This window comes from Eubalaena glacialis, chromosome 2, assembly GCF_028564815.1.
Source record: "Eubalaena glacialis isolate mEubGla1 chromosome 2, mEubGla1.1.hap2.+ XY, whole genome shotgun sequence".
Lineage (NCBI taxonomy): Eukaryota > Metazoa > Chordata > Mammalia > Artiodactyla > Balaenidae > Eubalaena > Eubalaena glacialis.
The window spans coordinates 37,513,163-37,540,225 of record NC_083717.1 but is presented as its reverse complement, the minus strand read 5'-3'; the positions used below and the strand labels follow the sequence as shown (position 1 = coordinate 37,540,225).

The window sequence follows — 27,063 nt, the reverse complement described above, 5'->3', positions numbered from 1 at the left end:
AATACAACCAAAAATAGCTACATGTTGGCCAGTTCAAATCTGTTTCGTTGAGGAAAATCTTTCCATTTTCAGAAGGGCACAGATGTAGCATTGTCAGAACAGGTGTGCGATACCTAATAAAAATAACTGTTCTTTTTTTTTTTTTGGCCGTGCTATGCAGCGTGTGGGATCTTAGTTCCCCAACCAGGGATGGGACCCGTGCCCCCTGCATTGGGAGTGCAGGGTCTTAACCACTGGGCTGCCAGGGAAGTCCCTAAAATAACTGTTCTTTAAAAGAAAAATGAAAGACTTAAAAATCGTGATTTTCTCTGTCCCTGCAAGGAGGTCACTATAATTACCCCTCTCTTTTTCTTCAGACATGTAATACTACTTTTTGCTATAGAATCATTGTTGTGAAATGCATCTAATCATCAAGATCATCCTCATCATTCTTATTAGAGAAAGAGGTTAAAAGTCCCTCAATACATGTAACTGGCAAATGTTCCTTAAAAGGTGCCTGTTTGCATACTGCTAAGTCAGTCTGTGAGCCAAAACCTAGACAGAAGCACACTATTTGCTAAAACAAATATTCTACCTGAGCAAGTTTGAAAATGTCCTATTTTTCTCTTTCTTTTCTCCCCTTTTTCGTGACAAAAATCTTTACTGAAAAGACAAACATATTGCCTCCCTAGCCCCTGCTTTCTTCGCCACTATATCTGAATGCTAATGAATATACAGAATCAATGTACAGAAAGAAGTGCTTTTTTGGGTATTGGCAGAAATAAGGTGGCAGCTACCTAACCTTCTCATACCATTTGGCCACATCAAGCTAACTATTAATAAGACATTGTGACATATGTAGAATAATAACCACAGAATTGAATAGCCCCATTATTTTTTCTAAGAAGTGACTGGAACATTATATCTCTCAGTGTTCAAGGTGTAACTAGAAAAGAATGTTATTAAAAATAGTCAGAGCTCTATGTAATATCTTTTGGTAGCTATGGTATAGGGAGATCTGTGTGTGCTATTTTTCTTTTGCACTTTTAGGAAGTAGTGTGTGGAGACTTCCCCCAAAAGTTCCATCACTAGAATAATCCACATGACAATTTAAAATACACAGTAAGTAATAAATAACAAGAATTTAAGAAAAACCTACAACAGAAAATTCAGCAAAATAAAGCTGATAGTAAGTTTAAATATTATAATTTAACAAGCCATAATCTGGAAATTATATACTGTGTATTTATCCTTTAGTTATCAAATATATCATTATATTTCCTGTTCTTGTAAGAGATACTTGAAGTTCAACATATAAGATATTTCCATAGAAGTCAGACTTCTAGCCATCTCAAGCAAAGACAGAAGTGACCATGGAAGCAAAACTGTGTCCCAGAGCTACAAAATAGCCATTGGCCTAAGTCTTAAATTCCACTTACCTTGCGACCTCAAACTAAGAGACTCATTAATTCACAACCACAATCCCCCTGGTTTCTAACTCACAGAAGAAGCAGCAATAGAAGCTAGGGCATTAGAGGCAGATACACGGACAGCAGGTACAAGTGAAACAGATGGTGTTGGAAAAATTGAAGTGCATTCAGAATAGACACGGTTATTATGGTCCAATAAAGTCACTGATAGTCCCAGTGAGGATCTTAAAAGATTAACAACAATAACAAAAGTTCCGGAATAGTCTAAACAGGCATAATACCAATAAGATAATTTTCATTTTAAAAAATCCATTAAATCTTTTAAAAATCTGACAAATGAAAACACAACACACGTACAGCAGTTTCATTTGTAACAGCCTCAAATTGGGGAAAAAAAAGACAAAAACCCAAATGTCCATCAACAGGTGAATAAATAAATTACAACATTTCCAAGTAATGGAAAACTACTCAGGAATAGAAAACATGAACTATTGAAACACACAACATAGATGAATCTCCAATATATGCTATTCAGGCCAAATTGGAGGAATAGGGACCAAATTTACCTCCCTGCCTGAAATAACTAAAACACTGGACAAAGTATATGAAACAAAGGTTTTCAGACACTGGACATGTGACTGTGTCCAGGTAGCATAGGACTATGAAAGGAGAAACAAGGTGAGCCCTACAATTGCTCAAATTTACAGAATGGATAGTTTCCAGGCCACAGGGCAAAACAGAAATGTAGCCAGAGCCTAGAAGTCTCCTTGACTTGAGGATAAAGAACTGGGAGTTTGGGGAAGGGAAGGCAACTTAGATTGTAGGGCAGTACAGAAACGAGAACTACACAAAGATCTACAGAGGGTCTCTCCTCAAGTCTTCAGCTAAGTGATGATCAGCAATGATCAGCACATGCATTTCAGGGAAGTACCAAGGATGGAAAAAGAACCAACTAAAAGGAGCAGACAGGACAATTCTAAAAGCTCATATGGGGCAGGGATAATTTGTTTCCACCAGCCAGAGTGGAAATGTTCATAACACATGGGCTTTGGATAGCATACTCAAAAGTTATTGTTCAGTTGTGGTGCAAAATTAACCTTAGACTGAAGGCTACTCTGGACTTGCCTAACAAAGCCTTTTAAAAAAGCCTTGAAACAGGAATTCCCTGGCAGTCCAGCGATTAGGACTCAGTGCTTTCACTGCCGTGGCCCAGGTTCAATCCCTGGTCAGGGAACTAAGATCCCACAAGTTGTGTGGTGTGGCAAAAAAAATAAAAATAAAAGGTAGGGGAAAGACTGAGCACATTAAATAGAGATTCAGATGATAGAAAATATATCCAAGACCCAACCCAAACCTCTGGAGATGAAAAAGAAAATGCCTGAAATGAAAACCACACAGCATACCACCCTGAAAGCACCCAATCTTGTCTGAAAACCACACAGAATGGAATAACAGCAGATTAGACATCACAGAAGAAAAGTTCAGTGAAACTGAAGTCATAGCAATAAAAAACTATTTCAGGATGCAACTAGAGATTATCATACCAAATGAAGTCAGTCAGAAAGAGAAAGACAAATACCATATGATATCACTTATATGTGGAATCTAAAATATGGCACAAATGAACCTATGTACAAAACAGAAACAGACTCATAGACATAGAGAACAGACTAGTGGTTGCCAAGTGGGGGAGGGGGAGGGAGAGGGATGGATTGGGAGTTTAGGGTTGGTAGATGCAAACTATTACATTAAGAATGGATAGGGGCTTCTCTGGTGGTGCAGTGGTTGAGAATCTGCCTGTCAATGCAGGGGACACAGGTTCGAGCCCTGGTCTGGGAAGATCCCACATGCCGTGGAGCAATTTGGCCCGTGAGCCACAACTACTGAGCCTGCGCGTCTGGAGCCCGTGCTCCACAACAGGAGAGGCCACGACAGAGAGAGGCCCGCGCACCGCAATGAAGAGTGGCTCCCACTCGCCGCAACTAGAGAAAGCCCTCGCACAGAAACGAAGACCCAACACAGCCAAAAATAAATAAATAAATAAATAAATTTATATATAAAAAAAAGAATGGATAAACAACAAGTTTATGTATAGCATAATGTATACCACAGGGAACTATATTCAATATCCTGCGATAAACCATAATGGAAAAGAATAGGAGAAATAGACAAATCCATAGTTACAGTCAGAAATGTCAAGACCCCCTCTCAATAACTGATACAGCAGGAAGACAAAAAAATCAATAAGCATAGAGAAGATTTGAACAACACTACCAACCAATTTGACCTAACTGATATTTACAGAACATTCTGCCCAACAACAACAGATACACATTCCTTTTAAGTACACACAGAACATTCACCAAGATAGCCATATTCAAGACCACAAAACAAGTCTCAATAAATAGAAAGGGATTTGAATTATGCAAAGAGTATTCTCCAATCACAATGGAATGAAAATAGAAATCAGTAACAGAAAGATACCTGAAAAATTCCCCCAAATGTTTAGAAATCAAATAACACTTCTGAATCAGCCACGGTAAAAGAAGAAATCAAAAGAGAATAAAAATACAACATTTCAAAATTCGTGGGATGCACCTAAAGTAGTACGTAAAGGGAATTTTATAGTAGTAAAGGCCTATGTTAAGAAAAACAGAAATGTCTCAAATTATATGTTGTGTTTTTGTTTATATTCAGTTCAAAATATTTTGCAATTTCCCTTGTGATTCTCCTTTGACCCATGGGTTATTTAGAAATGCACTGTTTAATTTCCAAATATTTGTGGATTTCCCAAATTAAGCTTCCACCTTAAAACACTAGGAAAACCAAATGAAATCTAAAGTAACTCACAAAAAAAAAATACTAAAAATATGAGTAGAAATAAGTGAAACTGAAGACAGGAAAACAGTAAAGAAAAGCAAACCAAAAGTTGGTTCTTTGAGGAGATCAATTAGCCAGACTAATCAGGAAAAAAAGAAAGAAGATATGAATTACTGATATCAGGAAGGAATGAGAGAGGTGACATCACTAGACTAATACTTATTAATTTGTATTAATATACAAATATCAAAAGGATAATAAGTATTGTGAATACCTTTATACCAATATATTAATTTTTGAAATACACACGCTACCAAAGCTCACTGCAGAAGAAATAGATAGAGCTGAACAGACCTAAAGAAACTGAATTTACGATTTAAAAACCTTCCCACAAAGAAAAACTCCAGGCTCAGAAAGTACTCACTAATGAATTTTACCGAGCATTTAAAGAAAAAAATCATAATAATTCTATGCCAACTCTTCTGGAAAACTGCAGAAGAGGGAATACTTCCCAACTCACTTTATGAAGGTCAACATTACTGATACCCAAATCAGATAAAGATGTTACAAGAAAACCACAGAATGGTATCACGGATATAGACATAAAAAGTATCTAACATTTTAGTAAATGTTTAGACCAAACAATATACACCTTATGACCAAGTAGGATCTATCTCAGGATAGAAAGTTAGAGACTTCAACATCCTCTTCTTAATAGTTGATAGAATAAGACAGAAAACCAGCAAGGATATAGAAAACTTGAATACCTCAACCAACTAAACATCTATAGAACACTCCACCCCACACAGTAGAATACACATTCTTTTCAAACAAACATGAAACATTCTCCAGAGACCAGGCTCCAGGCAAATTTTAAAAGGGGACTCAATTTTAAAAGATTGTAATCATACAAACTATTTTCTTCAACTACAACAGAACTAAATTAGAAATCAGCACTGGAGAGAAATTTGAAAAACCCACAAATACATACTTATAAACATTTTTTCCCAAATAACCCATGGTTCAAAGAGGAACCACAGGGAAATTACAAAATATTTTGAACTGAGTGTAAACAAACACAACATGTCAAAAATTCTGTAGTAGCTAAAGTACTGCTTGGAGAGAAATTTATAGCTTTAAATACATATATTCGAAAACAAAGACCTTAACCCAATAACCCAAGATTCCACTTTAAGAAACTAGAAAATATAGCAAACTAAACACAAAGTAACCAAGGAAGTAAATAAAGTTTAAAGCAGAAATCAGTGAAACAGAAAACAAATAATGAGAAAAAAATCAATAAAAGCCGAACTCACAGAGACAGAAAGTACAATGGTAGTTTCTAGGGGCTGGGGGAAGGGGAGAATGTGGAGTTTTTTAATGAGTACAGAGTTCTAATTTTGCAAGATAAAAAGAGTCCTAGAGATGGGTTGTTCAACAATGTGAATGTACTTAACACTACTGAACTCTACGCTTAAAAAATGGTTAAGATACAACAAGGAAAAAATGGTTAAGATACAACAAGGACCTACTGTATAGCACTGGGAACTATATTCAATATCTCATAATAACCTATAATGGAAAAGAATCTGAAAAAGGATACATATACATATGTGTATAACTGAATCACTTTGCTATACACCTGCAACAAACACAACATTCTGATCAACGACATTTCCATTAAAAAAATAAATTAATAAAGTTTAAAAAATGGTTAGGATAGAAAATTTTGTTATGTGTATTTTACCACAATTTAAAAAAATCATGTGAAATGAAAGCAATCAGGGACTTCCCTGGTGGCACAGTGGTTAAGAATCCACCTGCCAATGCAGGGGACACAGGTTCGATCCCCGGTCCGGGAAGATCCCACATGCTGCGAAGCAACGAAGCCCATGCCCCACAGCTACTGAGTCTGCGCCCTACAGCCTGCAAGCCACAACTACTGAGCCCATGCACCTCAACTACTGAAGCCTGTGCGCTCTAGGGCCTGCGTGCCGTAACTACTGAGGCCATGTGCTGCAAATACTGAAGCCTGCACACCTAGAGCCTGTGCTCCACAACAACAGAAGCCACTGCAATGAGAAGCCCCGCACACCTCAACGAAGAGTAGTCCCCGCTCACCGCAACTAGAGAAAGCCCGCGTGCAGCAATGAAGACCCAACACAGCCAAAAATAAAAAGCAAGCAAGCAAGCAACCAGCTACAAATGACTACATTTTTATAGGATTCCATTTATATAAAATGATTTAATAAAAGCTAATTGTTGATAAAAATAAAACAAAAAAATAAAATGTCTAGTAAAGGCAAATCATAGAGATACAAAGCAGATTAGTGGTTGTCTGGGGCTGTGAGTGGAAACAGGCATTGACTGTAAAAATGCACGAAGGATCTTTCAGGGATGATGGAAATGTTCTAAAACTGGATTGTGGTGATAGGTGCACAACCCTATAAATTTACTAAAAAACATGAATTACACACTTAAAATGGGTGAATTTTATACTTTATACCCCAATAAAGCTGTTTTTTTTAAAGCATATATTCACAAAAGTAATAGAAGAAAACAAAGTAGGCAAGGCCTTGAAGTAAAGAGGTTTTTTAAACTGACCTGAAATCCAGAAGCCATGAAGAAAAGACGGGTAAATTTGACTACCCAAAACAAAATAAAAGAGCAAATAACCAAAAAAATCCGACAACTATGCATGGCAAATTATACTATAAGCTAAATCAAAACACAAACTGGGAGAAATTATTTACAATATATACGACAAAAGACTAATCTTCCTATAAAGAGCTCCTAGAAATCAATAACAACAATCCAAAAGGAAAATAGGCAAAGGATTATGAACTGCTAGTTCATGGAAAGTGAAATAAAAACAACTTCAAAATCATATGAAAATATGTTCAACCAAACTGATAATGAGGGAAATACAAAGTAAGACTGTCCTGAGATACCACTTTTCATTTATTAGAATGGCGAAAATCTAAAAGTCTGAAAACACACAATGCTGGCGAGACTATAGGAAAAAGTTACTCTCACTTTTTTGTGGGGGTTGGGGAGAACAATGTAAATATATTACCTATTTAAACTATTCATTAAAAACCAGGAAGAGGGGGACCTCCCTGGTGGCGCAGTGGTTAAGAATCCGCCTGCCAATGCAGGGGACATGGGTTCGAGCCCTGGTCCAGGAAGATCCCACATGCCGCGGAGCAACTAAGCCCATGCGCCACAACTACTGAGCCCACGTGCCACAACTACCGAAGCCCGCGCGCCTACAGCCCGTGCTCTGCAACAAGAGAAGCCACTGCAATGAGAAGCCTGTGCACCGCAACAAAGAGTAGCCCTGGCTCACTGCAACTAAAGGAAGCCTGCGTGCAGCAACGAAGACCCAACACAGCCATTAATCAATCAATCAATCAATCAATCAATAAGTTAAAAAAAAAAAAACCCGGAAGAGGGAGTTCATGAACTTATTTTAACTACCTTGTCTTTCTGAGTCACTTGACTTGATTAACTTTCTTCTAACTCCCTCATCCCTTGGTTTCTATGTCACCGACCTCAGACCCTGACCTGACCTCTTCTCTGACATCCCATTAAATACAAGTGTTCTAGGAGTCCAACCTTTGCCCTTTTCTCTTTCCGTTCTGCACGCAATCTTGTCTATTCATGGTTTCAATTACAACATATATGCTGATGACACCCAAATCTCTTCTCCATACCAGACCAATTATATCCAATTGGTAAGTATATCCAATTACTTACTGAAAATCACCTAGATGTTACACAGACACCTTAAATTCAACACATCCAGAGCTGAACTCAATCCTTTTCCTCAAATCTTTTCCTCCTTCCACATTCTCTTGGTGATTAGTATCACCATCCACCCAAGTCCTCTAAATTTTATCTCCCCAACATTTCTCACATCCATCCCATTGGCTTTATTTCTATGACTATTGCCTTACTTCATGTCTCGTCTCCTCTTACCCAGACTACTGAAACAATCTGAGAGTCCTACCTCTAGACTTGTATCCTTCTAATTCATCCACCTATATATAATTATTGTTCACAAAGTGAAAATAAAATTATTGAGGTGTCTGCTCAAAAACTTCTCTATCTATAGGATAAATTCTGAACCTCTGAGTATACAGGGCCTTCCATGATCTGGCTCTTGCTGTCCTCTCCACTCCTATTTCTTGCTACAAGTGATATTCTAGGCTTAAACCATAATTCAGCTTGTAATGCACAATATCAGTCCTTAACAATGCTACTACATGTAGCAATAACTGCATAACCAATCAAAACTAAAAGTTACATATTCTTAATAAGTCTAGATGATTAAAATAAAGTTAGGTTCCCTGTCTTAGTAAGACAATCATCAGCTTCTAGCAATTCCAACTTAGAAGAGGCTCATTCTGCGTTTTTGACAGTTTCCTATCCCTGAGGACTCCTGTAGCAAGAGGAATAAGACCACTAGAAGCAGTATGCTTTTGGTGGCAGGGCCTACTTGAGGGCTCAATTAGCTCTAGAGCTTTCTATCATAAAGGTCCATGGGGACCTTGATTGGCCCAACATTCACAGAGTAAACATGTTCACTATATTGATGATATCACAGTGACTAGACTGGGTGGTTGAACCTCATGACCTAGACACCTTGGTAAAACACATATGTGACCAGAGTGTGAGAAATAAATCCCACAGAAATTCCTATCCGCATGAAAATTCTTGGGGTTCAGTAGCCCCAGTCATGTTAAAATATCCCTTCCAAGATGAAGGACAAGTTGCTGCATCTGGTTCCTGTTACTACTAAGAAACTTAAAGCCTAGTGGACCTCTTTGGATTTTGGAGGCAACATATACCTCATTTGGGTGTGCTACTCCAATCTACTAACCTAGTAAACCAATTTTGATCCAGTTTTGAGGAGGGCTGTGCAACAGGTCCAAGCTCCCATGCAAGCTGTTCTATCACTTGGGCCATAAGACCCAGAAGATCTCATGGTAACTGAAATATCTGTGACAGATGGAGAGCCTCTGGCAGTCCTCTACGGGTGAACAACAGCACAGGTCTTTGAATTTGGGGGCAAAGCTATGCTATCCTTTGGAGAACTATTCTCCTCCTCTGTAACAGCTTCTAGCTAGCTGCTGAATTCTAGTAGAGACTAAACCCTAGACCATGGATCACCAAGTTACCATATAACCTGAACTCCTCAGCATGAACTGGATGCTGCCAGATCCACCAAGTCATAAAGTTGGGCATTCACAGCAGTACTCCATCATCCATTGTAAGTAGTATATACAAGATTGGGCTCAAGCAGGTCCTGAAGACACAAGTAAGTTGTATGAGCAAGTGACTCAGATACTCATGGCTCCTACTTATGCTACATTGCTTCTTCTCTCTCAGCTTACACCTCTCGCCCCACGGGGAGTTCCCTATGACCAGCTGACTAAAGAAGACTTTAGGCCTGGTGTTTAGATGATGGTTCTACATGAACCATCTAGCACCAACTGAAAGTAGACAGCTGTGCCATGACATCCCCATTCAGGGTTCACCATAAAGGATTATGATGAAGGGAAATCCTCCCATGGGCAGAACTTCAAGTGATACAATAATTGTTTGCTTTTCCTGGAAGGAGAGATGGCCACAGGTGTGGATTTACACTGATTCAAGAGTGACCAGCAATTTGGCTGGATGGCCAGGGACTTGGAAGAGACATCACTGGAAAGTTAGAGACAAGAGGTTTGGGGAAAAGGTATGTGGATGGAGCTTTCCAAGTAGGTACATAGAATGTGAAGATATTTGTGTCCCACCAAAGAATTACCTCAGCAGAAGAGTATCTTAATAATCAGGTGGATAAAATTACCTGTTTTGTGGATGTCAGCGGCCTCTTTCCCTAGCCATCCATGTCTTACCCAATGGACTCATGATCAAAGTGGCTGTAGCAGCCAAGATGAAGGTTAGCAATGTGGACTTTCACTCACCAAGACCAATTTGGTTCTAGCCAATGATGAGTGCCTAGACTGCCAACTGCAAAGACCAACAATGCCACCATTCCTGATACTGGATCACTTCCATCATGGAAGGGGCAGCAATTTCTTCTATCTAGAATAGACTCTGTATATGGATCTGTCTTCCTTGTCCTCAGTATTTCTGTCAAAACCACCATCCATGAACTTACAGAATACCTTATTCCGCATCATGGTATTCCATACAACACTGCTTCTGACCAGGTAACTTATAGGTAATTAAAGCACAACAGTGGGCACATGGTCATGAATTTCACTGGTCTTACTGTGTCCTCCATCATCTTAAATGGCTGGCCTGAAAGAACAGTGGAACAGTATGCATTATCAATTTATTGTCTCTCAGCACCAAATCCATCCTTCTTTGTGTTACTAGGCTGAGCCTATAAACAAGGGCACCTTTTCCAGTTGGCTCAATGATGTTAGGTTTTATTAATAAAGGCACTGCAGGGCCACTGCAAGGTGATAGAGTGGGAGGGGCTTCTCTTCCCATGGAGTGTTTTTATTTCACCCAGTAGCTAGTGGATCTGTGTACTGGAGGTCTGCTAGTACTCACCTCAGAGACCATCACAAACTGGCTCCTGCCCACACGCACTCTGGCAAATTTCTCAACCTCCCAGCAGGCCACTTCTATGAACCAGCTCCAGCCCACTGCTCTGGTAAATGTCATTGCATGTCCCTGTGACAGCCACACCCTCCCCAAAGAGGTCTACATCTCAGGTTAAGAAGGGGTGAAGGGGGTTGGCGGGAGGTATTTTGCTAGTTCTTTCTTTGTTCACTCCCTTATCCTAGAAGGTAATAACTGTTTTCTGCATACGCTATTTCTGAACACCTTAAGAGTCCTCTTTTACACATTTTAGTGGTTGAGCATCTTTTACCAGTTTACAATTCTTTGTATTTAATTTTTCCCTGTTCAATTACTGGTGTTGTTTCTATCTTCTGAGTGATACAAATGGCCTTTTGAGGACAGCTAGAGTACCAGCTAGACAGCAGCAACACTTTGTTGGGCTGGGATAATGTCTAATGTCCTCCAGTATGTGGTATATGCTCTTAATCAGCAACCAATTTCTTCTGTAAGTAGGATTCACTAGTCCAGAATTAAAGGGTGGGAATGGAAGTGACTCCTCCCACTACTACCCCTAATAATCTGCTAGTGAAATTTCAGCTTCCCAGCCTCATAGTTTTGGGTTCTGCTGGTTTAGAAGTTTTCATTCCTGGGAATTCCCTGGCGGTCCAGTGGTTAGGACTTGGCGCTTTCACTGCCATGGCCCGGATTCAATCCCTGTTCGGGGAACTAAGATCCCACAAGCTGCCCAGCGCAGCCAAAAAAAATAAGTTTTCACTCCTAAAGGAGATTTCCTTCCACCAGGAGACACAGTGGTTCCATTAAACTGGAAGTTGAGTCTGCCCCCTTGCCACTTTGGGATACTCATGCCAGTGAACCAAAATGCAGGGAACGGGGTGGTTACTTACTGGCAAAGGGGCTTGACCCTGACCATCAGAGAAAAACAGAGGTTTGTTACTACATAATGAGGGAAGTGAATATACAGGAATATAAAGAATACTCTGAGGCCTTTCTTAGTACTTCCATGCCTTACAATAAAAGTTAGTGAAAACTATAACAGTCCAGTTCAGGCAGGACTCCTCATGACATTACCCTTTAATAATCAAGGTTTGGGTCACGCCGTAAGGCAAGAAACTATGACCAACTTAGGTTCTTGCTGAGAGCAAAAGGAATGTGGAATGGTTAAGAAGAAAGATGACAGCTACAACCATGTAGCCAATTACAGAAACAAAGGGAAGCTGCATATTAGACAGAAGTATAATCTTGCTTTTATCTTTATTTGAAAAGTGAAATATGATTAAAAGAGGTGTGTAAATGCCGAGCTGACAAAGGGTAGACTATAATAGTTTTGAAAACTACAGTAGTTTTGCCAAATTGGCTTAGCTAGAACTAGGCTTCCCCAAACCCCCCTCCATGTATGGTTCTGATTTAGATTTGGCAAAAGAGAAATCTGCCCAAGACCTAGAAGGTGAAAGAGAAGCAGCTGCTATTATGCTGAAGGTCATTGTGGTTAGACATGGTGAGAGACAGACATTAAAGGCCTGGCAGAATCCAGTTTGTCCTCGCATTCACCTGCTCCACATCCAGAAACGAGCTGTAGAGGCAACAGTCTTCCACAGACTTCATCTACTCTCCTTTGGTGTGATTCCACTCCATCAGCCAGATGTGGAATCTAGTCCCAGATTCCATGGCAAGCTTCCGTCTACCCATAACAGTGCTACAGAACTGGTTAGTGACATTCTGATTCTGCATCTCTGTTTTAGACTCCTGACTCATCCAGCTTCTCCTACAGTTGTATAAAATCTTATTCCTATAATAAATCCCTTAATTCTAAAATATTCATAGTGGTTCTGCTTCCCAGACTAAACCCTGACCGATAAGCCATATTTTTCAGACAAAGCATTCTATCCCCATGAACATTTTCTGTGTTTGGATACTCTACCTCACCTCCTTCCTTGAAGTCAGAAAAGACAACTCTTTTTTTGGCTACGCTGCGTGGCATGCAGGGTCTTAGTTCCCTGACCAGGATTCCAACCTATGCTCCCAGCAGTGGAAGCACAAAGTCTTAAACCACTGGACTGCCAGGGAAGTCTCAAAAGACAACTCTTTTGAAGAAGATTTATGGTCATAATTTCTGCTTAAGTGGAATTTGTCTTTATTGTTGGAGGCTTGTGCCATCTGGCATGAGAATAAATAATCATGCTTGTCTGTATGTCCATGGAGAGAATACTATGGGGAAAAAAAAAAACCCTAAAAAATATGAAGTATCTAAGAGCCATAACAAGTAAATGCCTAATCCTTACTATGGTACTGTATTCTAGATTTGCTCAAAGTTATACAGGATGAAGAATGATTTTTGGATGCTCAAGAAGAATATACTCGAGGACAGTAAGTGCAGTTTTTAACATAATTTTACTTGTGATTTCCTTGTGTGTATAATGGAGACTGATATTTCTACATTGAAACTTGGCAGTTTATTACTGAATTTTGATACCCTGCCAGTGATAAAGAGTTTCCTGATCCTAAACAAGACCAGATTAGTTTTCAATAATCAAAAAAAGTAATGGATCTGTCCTCTGCGCTGTATATACCTCCTATTCGCAGCACACTTACTCATATTAGGTCCAAATCTAGGAAAAATCTAGGCTTCTATGTGCTTCACCTGAAGGCCAATTCATTAAAAAAAAGTTACCAAAGATATCCGGAATTCAATCAGGTATCACTACAATAGCCATTAAGAGTTAAGTGAGCAGGACTTCCCTGGTGGCTCAGTGGTTAAGAATCCACCTGCCAATGCAGGGGACACAGGTTCGAGCCCTGATCTGGGAAGATCCCACATGCTGCAGAGCAACTGAGCCCATGCGCCACAACTACTGAGTCGGTGCTCTAGAGCCATTGAGCCACAACTACTGAAGCCCGCATACCTAGAGCCCATGCTCTGCAACAAGAGAAGCCACTGCAATGAGAAGCCTGCGCACCACAACAAAGAGTAGCCCTGGCTCGCCACAACTAGAGAAAGCCCGCGTGCAGCAACGAAGACCCAATGCAGCCATAAAATAATTAATTAATTAATTAATTAATTAATTAATTATTTTAAAAAAAGAGTTAAGTGAGGGACTTCCCTTGCGGCCCAGTGGGTAAGACTCCACACACCCAATGCAGGGGGCCACGGTTCAACGCCTGGCTGGGGAAGTAGATCCCACATGCATGCCACAGCTAAGAGTCCGCATGCCACAACAAAGATCCTGTGTGCCAAAATGAAGACCCAGCACAGCCAAAATATAAAATAATAATAAATAAATTAAAAAACAAACAAACAAAAGAGTTAAGGGATCCTAAGAGACTGAAAAACATAAAAAGAGGGACTTCCCTGGTGGTCCAGTGGTTAAGACTCAGCACTTCTACTGCAGGGGGCAGGGGTTCGATCCCTGGTCAGGGAACTAAGATCCCACATGCTGTGAGGCACAGCCAAAATATTAATAAATAAATAAATAAATAAATAAATAAAAAGAAAGGATCGTGCCAAGTCCTAAGGTCTTCAGATTTAGGTAGGAAAACATACAGATAATTAAAATCCAAAGAAATGCAAAATTCAATCAAGTAATGCAAAAGGTCTAAGGAGGAGCTAATAAAGCAAATTCTGTGAAAGTCAGATTAGTCCCATCAGGGCTCAAACATGGATCTAGTCACATGCTGGCCAATATCCTCTGATCATTAAGAATTCTCAGCAAGCAGAGAATTACACATGAAAGTAATATAAAAATTACTTGGCATGACATACTTATTGAGTGAATAAGCATCTTTTCACTCCAGGAAAATTCATAATTAAGAACAGAAATGCTTAAAGGAAATTATGTATAGTATTAATACTTTTACGTTAAGGGTGCTGTGCATATTTGGTATCCTAAGTTTTTGTAAAATGTAAGAGAATTTGGAATATTAAAGTAATAGGTCAGATTTGTAATTCCACTTTAAAATGTACAATCAATTGTAGATTTATTATTTTATTATTATTTTTTTTTTTAATATAGATGCCAAATAATGGCATCCATTTTTAAAAAATTAATTAATTAATTAATTAATTTTTGGCCGTGTTGGGTCTTCGTTTCTGTGCGAGGGCTTTCTCTAGTTGCAGCAAGCGGGGGCCACTCTTCATCGCGGTGCGTGGGGCTCTCACTATTGCGGCCTCTCGTTGCAGAGCACAGGCTCCAGACGCGCAGGCTCAGTAGTTGTGGCTCACGGGCCTAGTTGCTCCGCGGCACGTGGGATCTTCCCAGACCAGGGCTCGAACCCGTGTCCCCTGCATTGGCAGGCAGATTCTCAACCACTGTGCCACCAGGGAAGCCCAGATTTATTATTTTAATCAGAAAGCTTACTATTTATACCTTATATTCAAATGTTGAAACATTTAGGAGAACCTAAGCTCCAGATTTATAAAAATTATATAAGTATGCAGTGGTGTTTGTTGAATAATCGATGTTTTTAAAAAGGAAATTCTTTAAATTTACAAGTTAAATTTAATGTTTTAAAGATGTCTGTTTATAAATTAGCCCAAATATTCAAAGGCCCTTAAAAGTGATTGTTAAAATTTGCTAGACCTGGGAATTCCCTGGCGGTCCAGTCTGGCGGTCCAGTGGTTAGGACTTGGAGCTTTCACTGCCGGGAGCCTGGGTTCAATCCTTGGTTAGGGAACTAAGATCCCACCAGCTACTAGACTTTAAATAGGATAAGATTTGAGAACTGATTCTGAAAGGTTTAAGAACTTGGTTTTAAAATTTTAGCTTTTACAAATTGAATATTATGTTTTTAAATATAAGAATTCTAAACAGGCTTTTCTGCACACAAAGGTTACCTCAATGGGCATCAAGAAACTAACCTACAACCAGAGGTGTGCTGGAGCCAACCTGCTAAATTTTCAGGACTCTTGCAAGCTGGTTGTTAAACACAGTGTTACTAAAAATTAGTACAATTAAATTACTTTAAAAACAAAGTCAATAAATACTCTAAATCAGTTTCTAACTATTTTACTACATTTTACTATTATCTGTGTTCTTGAGATTATTTTTAAAATTTTACCTGTAAGGTGGAAATTACAGTTGCATGCTACCACATTTCTTCCTAATTCCACATTCAGTGATGTCATGTTAGCAGCTTGAAATCAACCATGTTGGAAGTATTTACCACAGAAACAGGCAAACTACAAATCAGGGCTTCATGGATTAAGAAAAGCCTCAGGAACACTGTGCTCTGACACTACAGTAAAAGAGCCACACTGCAAAGGGGAGAAGACAAATAGAATAGTACATAACAGCTGAAAGGGCTTTAGAGATCACCTAATAGTCTAGGGAGGTCCACAAAGACTCAGAAATAATACAAGGGGAGTTCTGAAGACAGTTAAGTACACAAAGCTTGAATAGAACAATGTTCATATACACAGTGAAATGAAACAGGAAGAGTAAACAGGAAGAGTAAACTGGGACAAGACTGAAACAGTGAGAAACGGCAGACTGTAAAATGACTGGGACTTACTTCAAATGCTATTCTAAGGGGTTTGGACTTAACCTACAAGGCAGTGGGATCTACTGAAGGTTGGAGGGCAGGAGAGAAGACATTAATCTGGCAACAGTGTATTGGATGCCATGAAAGTAGTGAAACACTTTAATTTTGAAAACTGGGAAGCAGACAAAAATAAAAATTACATACCGTAAACAAAAGTCTTGAGTAAGGTGTTAAAAATCAATTAAAACTTGCAGCTCAAAAGAATACATACTCTGTGATTCCATTTCTATCAAATGCAAACCAGGGACTTCCCTAGTGGTCCAGTGGCTAAGACTCCATGCTCCCAATGCAGAGGGCCCGGGTTCGATCCCTAGTCGAGGAACTAGATCCCACATGCCACAACTAAAGATCCCTCATGCCGCAACTAAAGATCCCACATGCCGCAATGAAGATGCCGTGTGCAGCAACTAAGACCCAGTGCAGCTAGCTAAATAAATAAATAAATAAAATATTTTTTTAAAAAAAGCAAACCCATCTATACTGACAAAAAAGCAAATCAGTGGTTGCCAAGTGCTAAAGAAATGAACTACAAAGGGATCTTGTGGGTGACAAAAATGTTCTGTATCTTGATTGTAATGGGTGTATATAACTGTAGAAACTTATCAACTGATACACTTTAAATGGATGGAGGTTTGTTTTTTTTGTTTTTTTTTTTGGCCACGCCACGCAGCTTGTGGGATCTCAGTCCCCGGACCACGGATCAAACCCAGACCCCATCCAGCGGAAGTGTGGAATCCTAACCACTGGACCACCAGGGAATTCCCCTGGATGGAGTTTACTGTACTAAACTATTCCTCTATGAACCTGATAGGAAAAAAAAATTACAACTCAAATTAATCAGACATTTGATGAAACTTCTAGTTTCCCTCTTTTCATCTAATTAGCTCTCGGTACCTACAGTATCAATTTTTTCCCCCAGATATTATGTGCAGGTAAAACCTCATTTCTAACTTTCTCTCATCCCATCCCCATGCTATCCAATCCTTCACATCCCTTCCTAACAATCTCTGGGAGGTTGCTCATTTTCTTCACTTGTATAATGGGAATAACATTATCTACCTCACAGGCATATAAAGGATTTCACACATAGCAAGAGCTCAAAATAGTTATTGTTTTGCCTTAGTCATTTTCTACATATTTATGATCCTTGAAGGCAGAATCTGTCTTATCTATCTTTGCATTTCTCTAATTGTACTTAGCACAGGGTACAATAAACAGTAGGCCCAAAAGAAGAGTTTCTTCAAAGCAATGTCTCTGCACCTAGAAATTCAGATATGGATGAAAAAACACTATACAAGTGAGAATCTGAAACGTTTTGTGCAATTTGGGGAAAAAAATGATCAATTATGACTGAAGGAATTAGGAAACATGTCTAAGAAGAGGTGGCACTGAGCTAGCTAAGGTCTGAAGGGAAGTAAGGGGAAGTTGTATATCTTCTTCCCTAAATGGTAAATATAAATAGTGCATAATAGAAGTCCAAGAGAAAAACCTTTAATAGTGACATCAGGACAATTCTTAACAGCAAAACACTGTAAAAAGGTCCGAGGCAAGCAAAAGTGGGCTCTACAGACACACTTGGTGTAGAAGACAAAAAGGAGCAACTTTTTCCAATGACTAAATAATTACAACAGTATTCCCAGTACCATTTGGAATATGATCTGTAAGTTCAAGACGGAGTAAGGTTTAAGGACAAAATCAGGAGATGGAAGTTTCAGGATCCCTGTACCACTAACACTGGGAGGTATACCCGAGGATCCTGAGGTATACCTTAATGCTAAGCGGACTAAAGGGCAAGGAGAGTAACTGTTTCAACTCTGAACTCGGAGGTGGTTCAAGTAAGTCAGGACAGCCCGCTGAGACCCAGCTGTACTAGAAGGGTTGTAACGGGCTCAAAGTAGCCAAACGGCTTTTGTGGGGCCTTACAACCGCCTTCCGGAGCATCCCAGAGTAGCGGTGAACTGCTAAACCTAGCTGCCGGAATCCATCGGAAGTCGCTGCGACTGGAGAAATCACGAGTTTGCCACCTAACTAAGCCTAAAACAATAAGCAACCCCAACTCCCACTTACAAAGAGCCCTACGGTTTCCATTTGCTTCCCCGCCTCAGAGGGGGCAATGGAACGTGAAGTCCAGGCTTCCCGCTCCGCCCTTATAAGGCCCCGTATCAGCTAGCGGCTAAAAATAGGGGGCGGATAAAGCTACCTCTGGACACAGACCCCACAAAGAGATGGAATAATCCAGGCGTCCGACCCGCTCTGGCCCTCACACTAGGGCCCAGAGGTCCGCGGGGCACCGCAGTGGCAGCGTCGAAGGGACAAGGGGAACAGTGGGCGGCCAACCTCACCTGCCGCTTGTTCATCCGCCGTACATCGTCCAAAAAATCTAGAGACAGCATGGCGGGGCCAGCGAGGGGACACGGGTAGAAAAGACGGCGAGATGCGACCGGCGGGAGGAACGGCTGGCGCACGGGCCAAGCTCTCACTGGATAGAACCCCAGGGTGCCCGCACTTCCGCTTCCGGGGCGGAACCGGCGCGGCCCCGCCCCTTCGCCGGGGGGAGCAGACAAAGGGTCTCGCGACCATCCTAATCCAGCCTCCTGGCCTGACCTCGCTGTAGGAGGGCTCTCGTACCCCGAACCTCGTCTGCTGAGAACAGAATGAAGCCCACTTCCCTCTCTCAGCCCCGTGGACCCACAAGGAGGCCGCCACTCGGGGTTAGATAGGAGGCCGCCCTGCAACTTCCAGAAGGCGGGCCCTGGTGCACGCCTGGCCAATAGGGAGCCGTGTTTCTGGAGTCTGAGGGCAGAAAAGGCCCCTGAGCGGCCGGCGCGTTCAAGCCCCGGTCGTGGGTCTGGGTGTGGCCCTGGATGTGTCGCCAGGCCTTGCCTCCTCTGCTGCGGCGGGTCTCCTGCGCTACGGGAAACTGACGGCTGAGGTGTTTAAATAAGTGCTGTTGGGTAAGGGCGGAGGATGTGACTTTCAAAGCACTGCCTGACGCTTTCAGGAGTTTAAGAAACTCTTGGCTGGAGAGAAAACAGCCCGGTAGGATTAGAAAACTACCAAACCATGCAACCGTGTGATGAGACCACCAGTAGTGCGGGTTGTGAGGTAGTCCCTTCCTCCCCGAAATTGACCTTGCTAACAGGATCTGATTGTCTACTAGACGAAAACCTGGTTTTGTTACCTCGGGCACCATAATGTGACCCTCTTATCGCTGATAAGGGTCACATTCTGTCTCTACACAGATCTCCTTGACTTACCTCCCAATAAACCCATGGTAAATTGAAAATACCGTAAGTCAAAAATGCATTCAATACGCCTAATCTACTGAACATCGTAGCTTAGCCTAGCCTACCTTAAGCAAGCAGAGCACACACTAGCCTACGGTTGGGCAAAATCATCTGACGCAAACCGTTTTTTGTTTTTATTTTTTTGCCGCACTGCTGGGCATGTGTCACTTCCCGGACCAGGGACCGAACCCGTGCCCCCTGCAGTGGAAGTGTGGAGTCTTAACCACTGGACCACCGGGGAAGTCCTACACAAGTGTATTTTATAATAAAGTGTCGAATATCTCATGTAATTTATTGACTACTGTACTGAAAGTGAAAGACAATGGTTGTGTGGCTACAAAAGGTTGTAAGTATACTGGTTGTTTGCCATCTGTGCTCATGTGGCTGACTGGGAGCTGTGGCTTGCTGCTGCTGCTGCTGCTGCCCACCATCAGAGAGTATCATACTGGGAAAAGAAGTACAGTTTCTAGTGAATGCGTATCACTTTCACACCATGGTTAAAGTAATACAAAAGTTGTAAGTCAAACCATTTTAAGTCAGGCACGTCTGCATATAAATAGTCTTTGCTTTGACTGGCAGAAGCTCCTAACACCTAGGACAAGAAAAACTAGAACTGGTCTCTGGCTATTATTTCTTTCTTTTTCAAAATATTGATTATCTCACACCAGGGGAAGCTGAGTGAGGAAATAGCACTGGAACTCTTTGTACTATCCTAGCAATTCTTTAAATTGAAAATTATTTCACAATAAAAAGTTAAGTATATTTGAGGATGGTTATAATAAAAAAGACAGTTTTTATTATGAGTTTGGGGGAGGATGGAACACTTGTGGTGGGTATGTAAAATGGTGCAGCCACTTTAGAAAATAGAGCAATTCCTCAAAAGGTTAAACATATTAACTATATTACTGTAGTTACTATCTTGACCATATTAACCAGCAATTCCACTCCAAGGTATATATCTAAGAGGACTAAAAACATATGTCCACGCAAAAACTTGCACATGAATGTTCATGACAGCATAATACATAATAACCAAAAAGCGCAAATAACCCAAATATTCATCAACTGATGAAGGGATGAACAAAATGTGGTATATCCATACAATGGAATATTATTTAGCAACAAAAAGAAATACTACAGCACAGATGAACCTTTAAAACATTAGGTTCTTAAAACATTTCTTCTTAATGAAAGAAGCTAGTCACAAAAGACCATGAATTATATGATGCCATTTATGTAAGATGTCCAGAATAGGCAAATCCATAAAGACAGAAAGCAGTGATTGCCTAGGGCTGGGAGCGTTGGGAGAAATGGGAAGTGATATTAATGGGTATGGGGTTTCTTTTTTGGTGGGGTGTTGAAAATGTTCTAAAATTGATTGTGGTGATAACTGTACAACCATGAATACACTAAATTGGTGAGCTGTATGGGATGTGAATTATATCACAATAAAGCTGTTACAAAAAAAGAAAAAGAAAAAAGAACCATTGATTTCTTGTTTGTTGTTAAATTCCCAGTGGCAAATGTACAACCTGACAAGTATTGGGCACCCAACAAATATTTGCTGAATTTAAAATACGTGTGTTGCGGGGGTGAGGTATCCCTAACTGTTCCCCATAGGTAACCCACACTTACTGAGTTGAAATATGAATTCCTGATTTCTCCAAATTAGGAAGGCCTGTGGAGGAAAATACACATAAACTCTGTGAGGGCAGGGACCTTTTCTACCCTTCTATCCCCAGCTTTCTTAACAGTACCTGACTCTTTTCTCCATATGTTTTAAATTACACAAATAATACATGAGTACATTCTCACCATAAAAGATTAAAACATGACAGGCAACCTAGACATTCCACTGCTGGGTATATACCCAAAAGAATTGACAGCAGGGTCTTGAAGAGGTTTTTGTACACCCATGTTCATAGTAGCATTATTCACAATACCCAAAATGTGGAAGCAACCCAAGTGTCCCTCAATGGATGAATGAATAAACAAATGTGGTATAAACATCCTATGGAATATTATTCAGCCTTAAAAAGGAATGAAGTCCTGACATATGCTACCACATGGATGAACCTTGACGATGTTATGCTAATTGAAATAAGCCAGATACAAAGGGACAAATATTGTCTGATTCCACTTATATGAGGTACCCAGGATAGTCAGATTCATGGAGACAGAAAGAAGAACAGTGTTTAAGGGGTTAGGGAGATGAGATGGGTAGTTACTATTTAAGGGATACAGAGTTTCAATTTTTCAAGATAGAAAAGTTCTGGAGATTGGTCGCACAGTAATGTGAATGCACTTACACTGCTAAACTCTACACTTAAAAACAGGTAAGATGGTACATTTTTTGTTATGTGTATTTGACCACAATTTGAAATAAAAAAGATAAACATAGGGACTTCCCTGGTGGTGCAGTGGTTAAGAATCCACCTGCCAGTGCAGGGGACACGGGTTCGAGCGCTGGTCTGGGAAGATCCCACAGGCCACGGAGCAACTAAGCCCGTGCGCCACAACTACTGAGCCTGTGTTCTAGAGCACGTGAGCCACAACTACTGAGCCCGCATGCCACAACTACTGAAGCCCACGCGCTTAGAGCCCATGCTCCACAACGAGAAGCCACCACAATGAGAAGCCCACGCACTGCAACGAAGAGTAGCCCCCACTCGCCGCAACTAAAGAAAGCCTGTGCAGCAACAAGGACCCAACGCAGCCAATAAATAAATAAATGTTCCTTAAAAAAAAAAAAAAAAAAGGATAAGCATATATAGAGTAGAATGTGATGGGTTCCCTTTGCTCTCCTAGTCTCTCCCCTCTCTAGACTGATCACCACTACACACTTTTTCGTTCTAGTGCTTTTTTCCTATGTACTTAAAATTTACGCTCACTTTTTAACATAAATGGGATCACACTGTACATTTCCTTTTAGTTTTTGCTCTCCTTTCTCTTTTCCCCTTCAATGAGTCCTCTAGTCATGTGACTGCAACTTTCTCCCAATCTACCAGCATTTTTCCAACATGAGGTGCCTGAACCAGTGATCTATCAAGTTATCTACAGGATATTTTAGTGGGATGAGAAGCTTTTATTCACATCTACTTCATAAATTTTAAATGTGAGATTAATCATGATTTTCTCAAATCATGTAACATCTCAATAGTCGTGTCACTCTTAAAGTTTAGGTTGCTCTATAGTTTGTCTCAGCTAATAATGTTCAGTTGATATGATGCAGTTAATCTAAACTAATGTATTTTTTCATAATATGTGTTATTGTTTATGTGTTAAATTTTAAATTTCATTGTGTTACATTTTATTTTCAATTCACAAAAATGGACATTAATTCAAATCAGTTAGTTGAAAGTTAAATCAGGACACTGAATACTTTCAAACTCAGAAAAAAGTTGTAACTGAAACATTGCCCAGGAATACAGTGCAAATACATATACTGGGTGAATCTGACTGTGCTGGGGCTGGGTAATCCACAAGTGTAATGAATTATGATGAACAGCTGAAAAAGAAAAGTGCTAATTATGGGACTTCCCTGGTGGTGCAGTGGTTAAGAATCCAACTGCCAATGCAGGGTATACGGGTTTGATCCCTGGTCCGGGAAGATCTCACACGCGCAGAGCAACTAAACCTGTGCGCCGCAACTGCTGAGCCTGTGCTCTAGAGCCCCCGAGCCACAACTACTGAGCCCTCGTGCCACAACTACTGAAGCCTGCGCACCTAGAGCCAGCACTCCACAACAAGAGAAGCCACTGCAATGAGAAGCCCATGCACCGAAACGAAGTATAGCCCCCATTTGCCGCAACTAAAGAAAGCCTGTGTGCAGCAACGAAGACCCAACGCAGCCAAAAAAAAAAAAACACTCTGTAATGACCTATATGGGAAAAGAATCTAAAAAAGAGTAGAGGGACTTCCCTGGTGGTCCAGTGGGTAACACTCCATGCTCCCAGTGGAGGGTGCCCAGGTTTGATCCCTGGTACGGGAACTAGATCCTGCATGCATGCTACAACTAAGAGTCTGCATGCTGCAACCAAGATCCTGCATGCCACAACTAAGACCCAATGCAGCCTAAATAAATAAATAAATAAATATTTTAAAATGTATACATTAAAAAAATTTTTTAAGTAAATAAATAAGAGTAGATATATGTACATGTATAACTGATTCACCTTGCTGTACACCTGAAACTAACACAGCATTGTAAATCAACTATACATCAATAAAAAAATTTTTTAAATAAATAAAATAAACTAGTAGTCTATTTGCCCCTGGTTCCTAGTACACTACATATGTTTCATTACATAGATTATGAAACTTGGTCAAATAGTGTCATAAAGTCAATGAAGTTTTAGTGCCATTTTTTAAAAAGCACAGTGGCCAATCCGATAATCAAAATATTTTTTTTCTAGAGGAAGAAAAACCCACAAAATAATGCTTCCTAATGTAACTTTGATAAAATTCCTTCCTAAAGATAAGAGAAGGGATCAAAAATATAAAACTATCCTTTAAAGTTACACTTTTTGTAGCCGAAACAGTGACAGGTCACATTCCGGCCAAAAAGCTTTTAAAGTCAGTCATAGTGTTAATGATTAATAGCTCAGTAAGAAAGCGAAATACGATTTTGGCAAAATTCCTTTATCAAAAGATATTGTTGAAAAAAAAGATACTGTTGGACATTGCATGATATCAGTGGCATATGAAGTAGACAAACACATGGTCTGGAGTTGTCTAGGGCTGCTGGAGAAGTCATCCAACCATGCTAGGTCCTGGAAACCTATCACACCACTTTCCCCTCATTTTCATTGATCTGATGATTAGTTATCTATTTCTGTGTAAGAAATTACCCCAAAACATAGCAACTTAAAACAAGAAACATTATCTCACAGTTTTTGTGGGTCAGAAATTTGGAGCTCCCTGGTGGTTAAGGTTCAAGGTCTCTCATAAAGTTATAGTCAAGCTGTCCAGAGGGGTTGCAGTCTCATCTGAAGGCTTAACTGAGGGAGGATCTGCTTCCAAGCTCACTCATGTAGTTGTTGGTAGGTCTTGGTTATTCCTGGGCTGTTGGACTGAAGCCTCGGTTCCTACTTGGCTGTTGCTCATAGGTCTCCCTCAGTTTCATGTGGACCTCTCTTTTGGCAGCTTATAACATGGCAGCTAACTTCTATCAGAGTGAATGATCCAAGAGAGAAAAGAACAGGATCAAGCCTAGGATAACCAACTCATCCTGATTTTCCCATAACTGTCCCAGTTTTTGCACTGAAATTTCTGCATCCCAGAAAATCCCTCAGTCCCAGGTAAATCAGGATGGTTGGTTACCCTATCAAGACAAAAGTTGCAGTCTTTTTTATAGCCTAATCTCTGAAATGACATATCATCATTTCTTTCATAGTTTATTCATGAGAAATGAGTCTGGTACAGACTCAAAAGGAGGAGATTAAATTCCACCTTTTGAAGGGAGGAGTATCAAAGAATTTGTAGGCATATTTCTAAAACCACCACATGTGTAGTCCAGTTTCATGGGAAAAGAAAGTATTAAAGAGAGACTCAACTTACTACCTTACTTCCTATCCAACTTATCCACTTCCATAAACATTCCTTCTTCCTCATTTCTTCCTCTATCAGTGAAAGAGGAAGCCCTCTTTCTAAAGCTAATCCCTTGTCTAAAGCTAATCCTTCCACCTGCTCAAAGCTTCTCTCTTCCACCTCCTCAGGACCTTTTCCCCTTAATCATCCCTTCTCTCCCTTAATTTCTTTCCCTCAGTATGCTCTTCTCCCAGCATATTTGATCACGTTCAAATTTTCTTTCAAAATATTTATGCTGAGTGCTTTATTGAGGTACAATTTACATACAATAAAATGCATAAATAATATGCATACAGCTTGATTAATTTCAACAAATATACATATCCATTTAACCATCATTTACATCTTTCTTCAATTCACTAAAAGCTCATTCTTGGCCCCATCCTGCGGCTAAAAGTCATAAAATAACTGATTGAAACCTCAAGGTCCATTAGGTCCCCTTTTCCAACTTGCCTCCTATCTCTCTGGCTTGTCATTCTCAGCCTCCACCATGGACTCTTTCGCTCACTCCTTTTTTTTTGGCTGCGCTGTGCAGCATGCGGGATCTTAGTTCCCTGACCAAGGATCAAATCCGTGCCCCCTGCGTTGGGAGCGTGTAGTCTTAACCACTGGACCGCCAGGGAAGTCCCATAGCTCGCTCCTTAAATGGTGGAATCCCGCACCATCTTCTCACCCTACACTGCCTCTGAGTGATCTTATCTGTTCTCATGACTTCAACTATCTTCTCTATGCATTCAACTCTCCAATATCTACAGCTCTGATCTCCTCCTGGAGGTCAGGCCATTATATCAACTGCCTCTAGACAGCTCCACTTGGACGTGCAGCAGACACCTCAAATTCACTATGTCCAAATGTCTCCATCCTCACTATTCTCCATAAAACAGCTGTTCTTCCTTTTATGTTCCAAGTCTCCACAGAGGCACCACCCAATCACAGAAACAAGAAATCGGATAGTGGGACTTCCTGGTGGTCCAGTGGCCAAGACTCTGTGCTCCCAATGCAGGGGGCCCGTGTTCGATCCCTGGTCAGGGAACTAGATCCCACATGCCTCAACTAAGAGTTTGCATGCCGCAACTAAAGATCCCACATGCCACAACTAAAAGATCCCGCATGCCAATGAAGATCCCTCACCTGGTAATGAAGATCCCGGGTGCCACAACTAAGACGTGGTGCAGCCAAATAAATAAATATTTTTTTAAAAATAAAAAAGATCACAGTTTCCGTTTAAAAAAAAAAAGAAATAGGATTGTGATTCTTGATTCTTCCCTCTCCCTCAACTCCCAAATCCAATTAGTTACCAACTCTTATTATTCTACTTTCTTGATCTCTCTCTTATCCGACCACTTTCTCTATTCCCACTGTCACTAGTTTGGTTCATGCTACTGTCACTTATCCTAATTATTGCATTGAACTCCTACTCAGTCTTCCAGCTGCAGTCTTGCTCCATGTCTTGCCTCACTCCAGTCTACTCTCTATACTGCAGCCAGAGTGATTTAACCAAACCATTAACTTGATGATGTTACCTGCTTACATAAAATCTTTCAGTAGATCCTCCTGACTTGCTGGATAAGGTCAAATTCCTTAGCATGCTACAAAAGGCACTTTGTGATCTGGCCCCTGCCTACCTCTCTGACTGGTCTCATTCCTCTCGCATTTAAGAGCGTGTAGTTCCCTGAATGCTGCATACTCTCACTTTTGTGTAAGTTGCTTCCTCTTCCTGAAAAGACCTCCATCTCACCCCAGCACTTTTTAGTCTTCCTTGCCTTTCAAATTCAGCTCATGCATCACCTTCTCTGGGAAGCCTTCACTGCACTTCTCCT

At 40.5% G+C, this 27,063-nt stretch overlaps 1 protein-coding gene across 3 annotated transcripts in view; it reads right to left on the bottom strand.

The window, feature by feature from the left end:
• The window catches only part of SEC11A (SEC11 homolog A, signal peptidase complex subunit), a 52,653-nt gene extending 33,782 nt beyond the window's left edge, over positions 1-18,871 (bottom strand). For all 3 annotated transcript variants that reach the window (XM_061181752.1, XM_061181755.1, XM_061181753.1), the window contains exon 1: positions 18,710-18,871. In XM_061181752.1, the coding sequence (XP_061037735.1) occupies positions 18,710-18,760 (51 nt within the window). In that variant the 5' untranslated portion in view covers positions 18,761-18,871. The remainder of the gene's footprint in view (positions 1-18,709) is intronic.
• Positions 18,872-27,063: the final 8,192 nt, after the last annotated feature.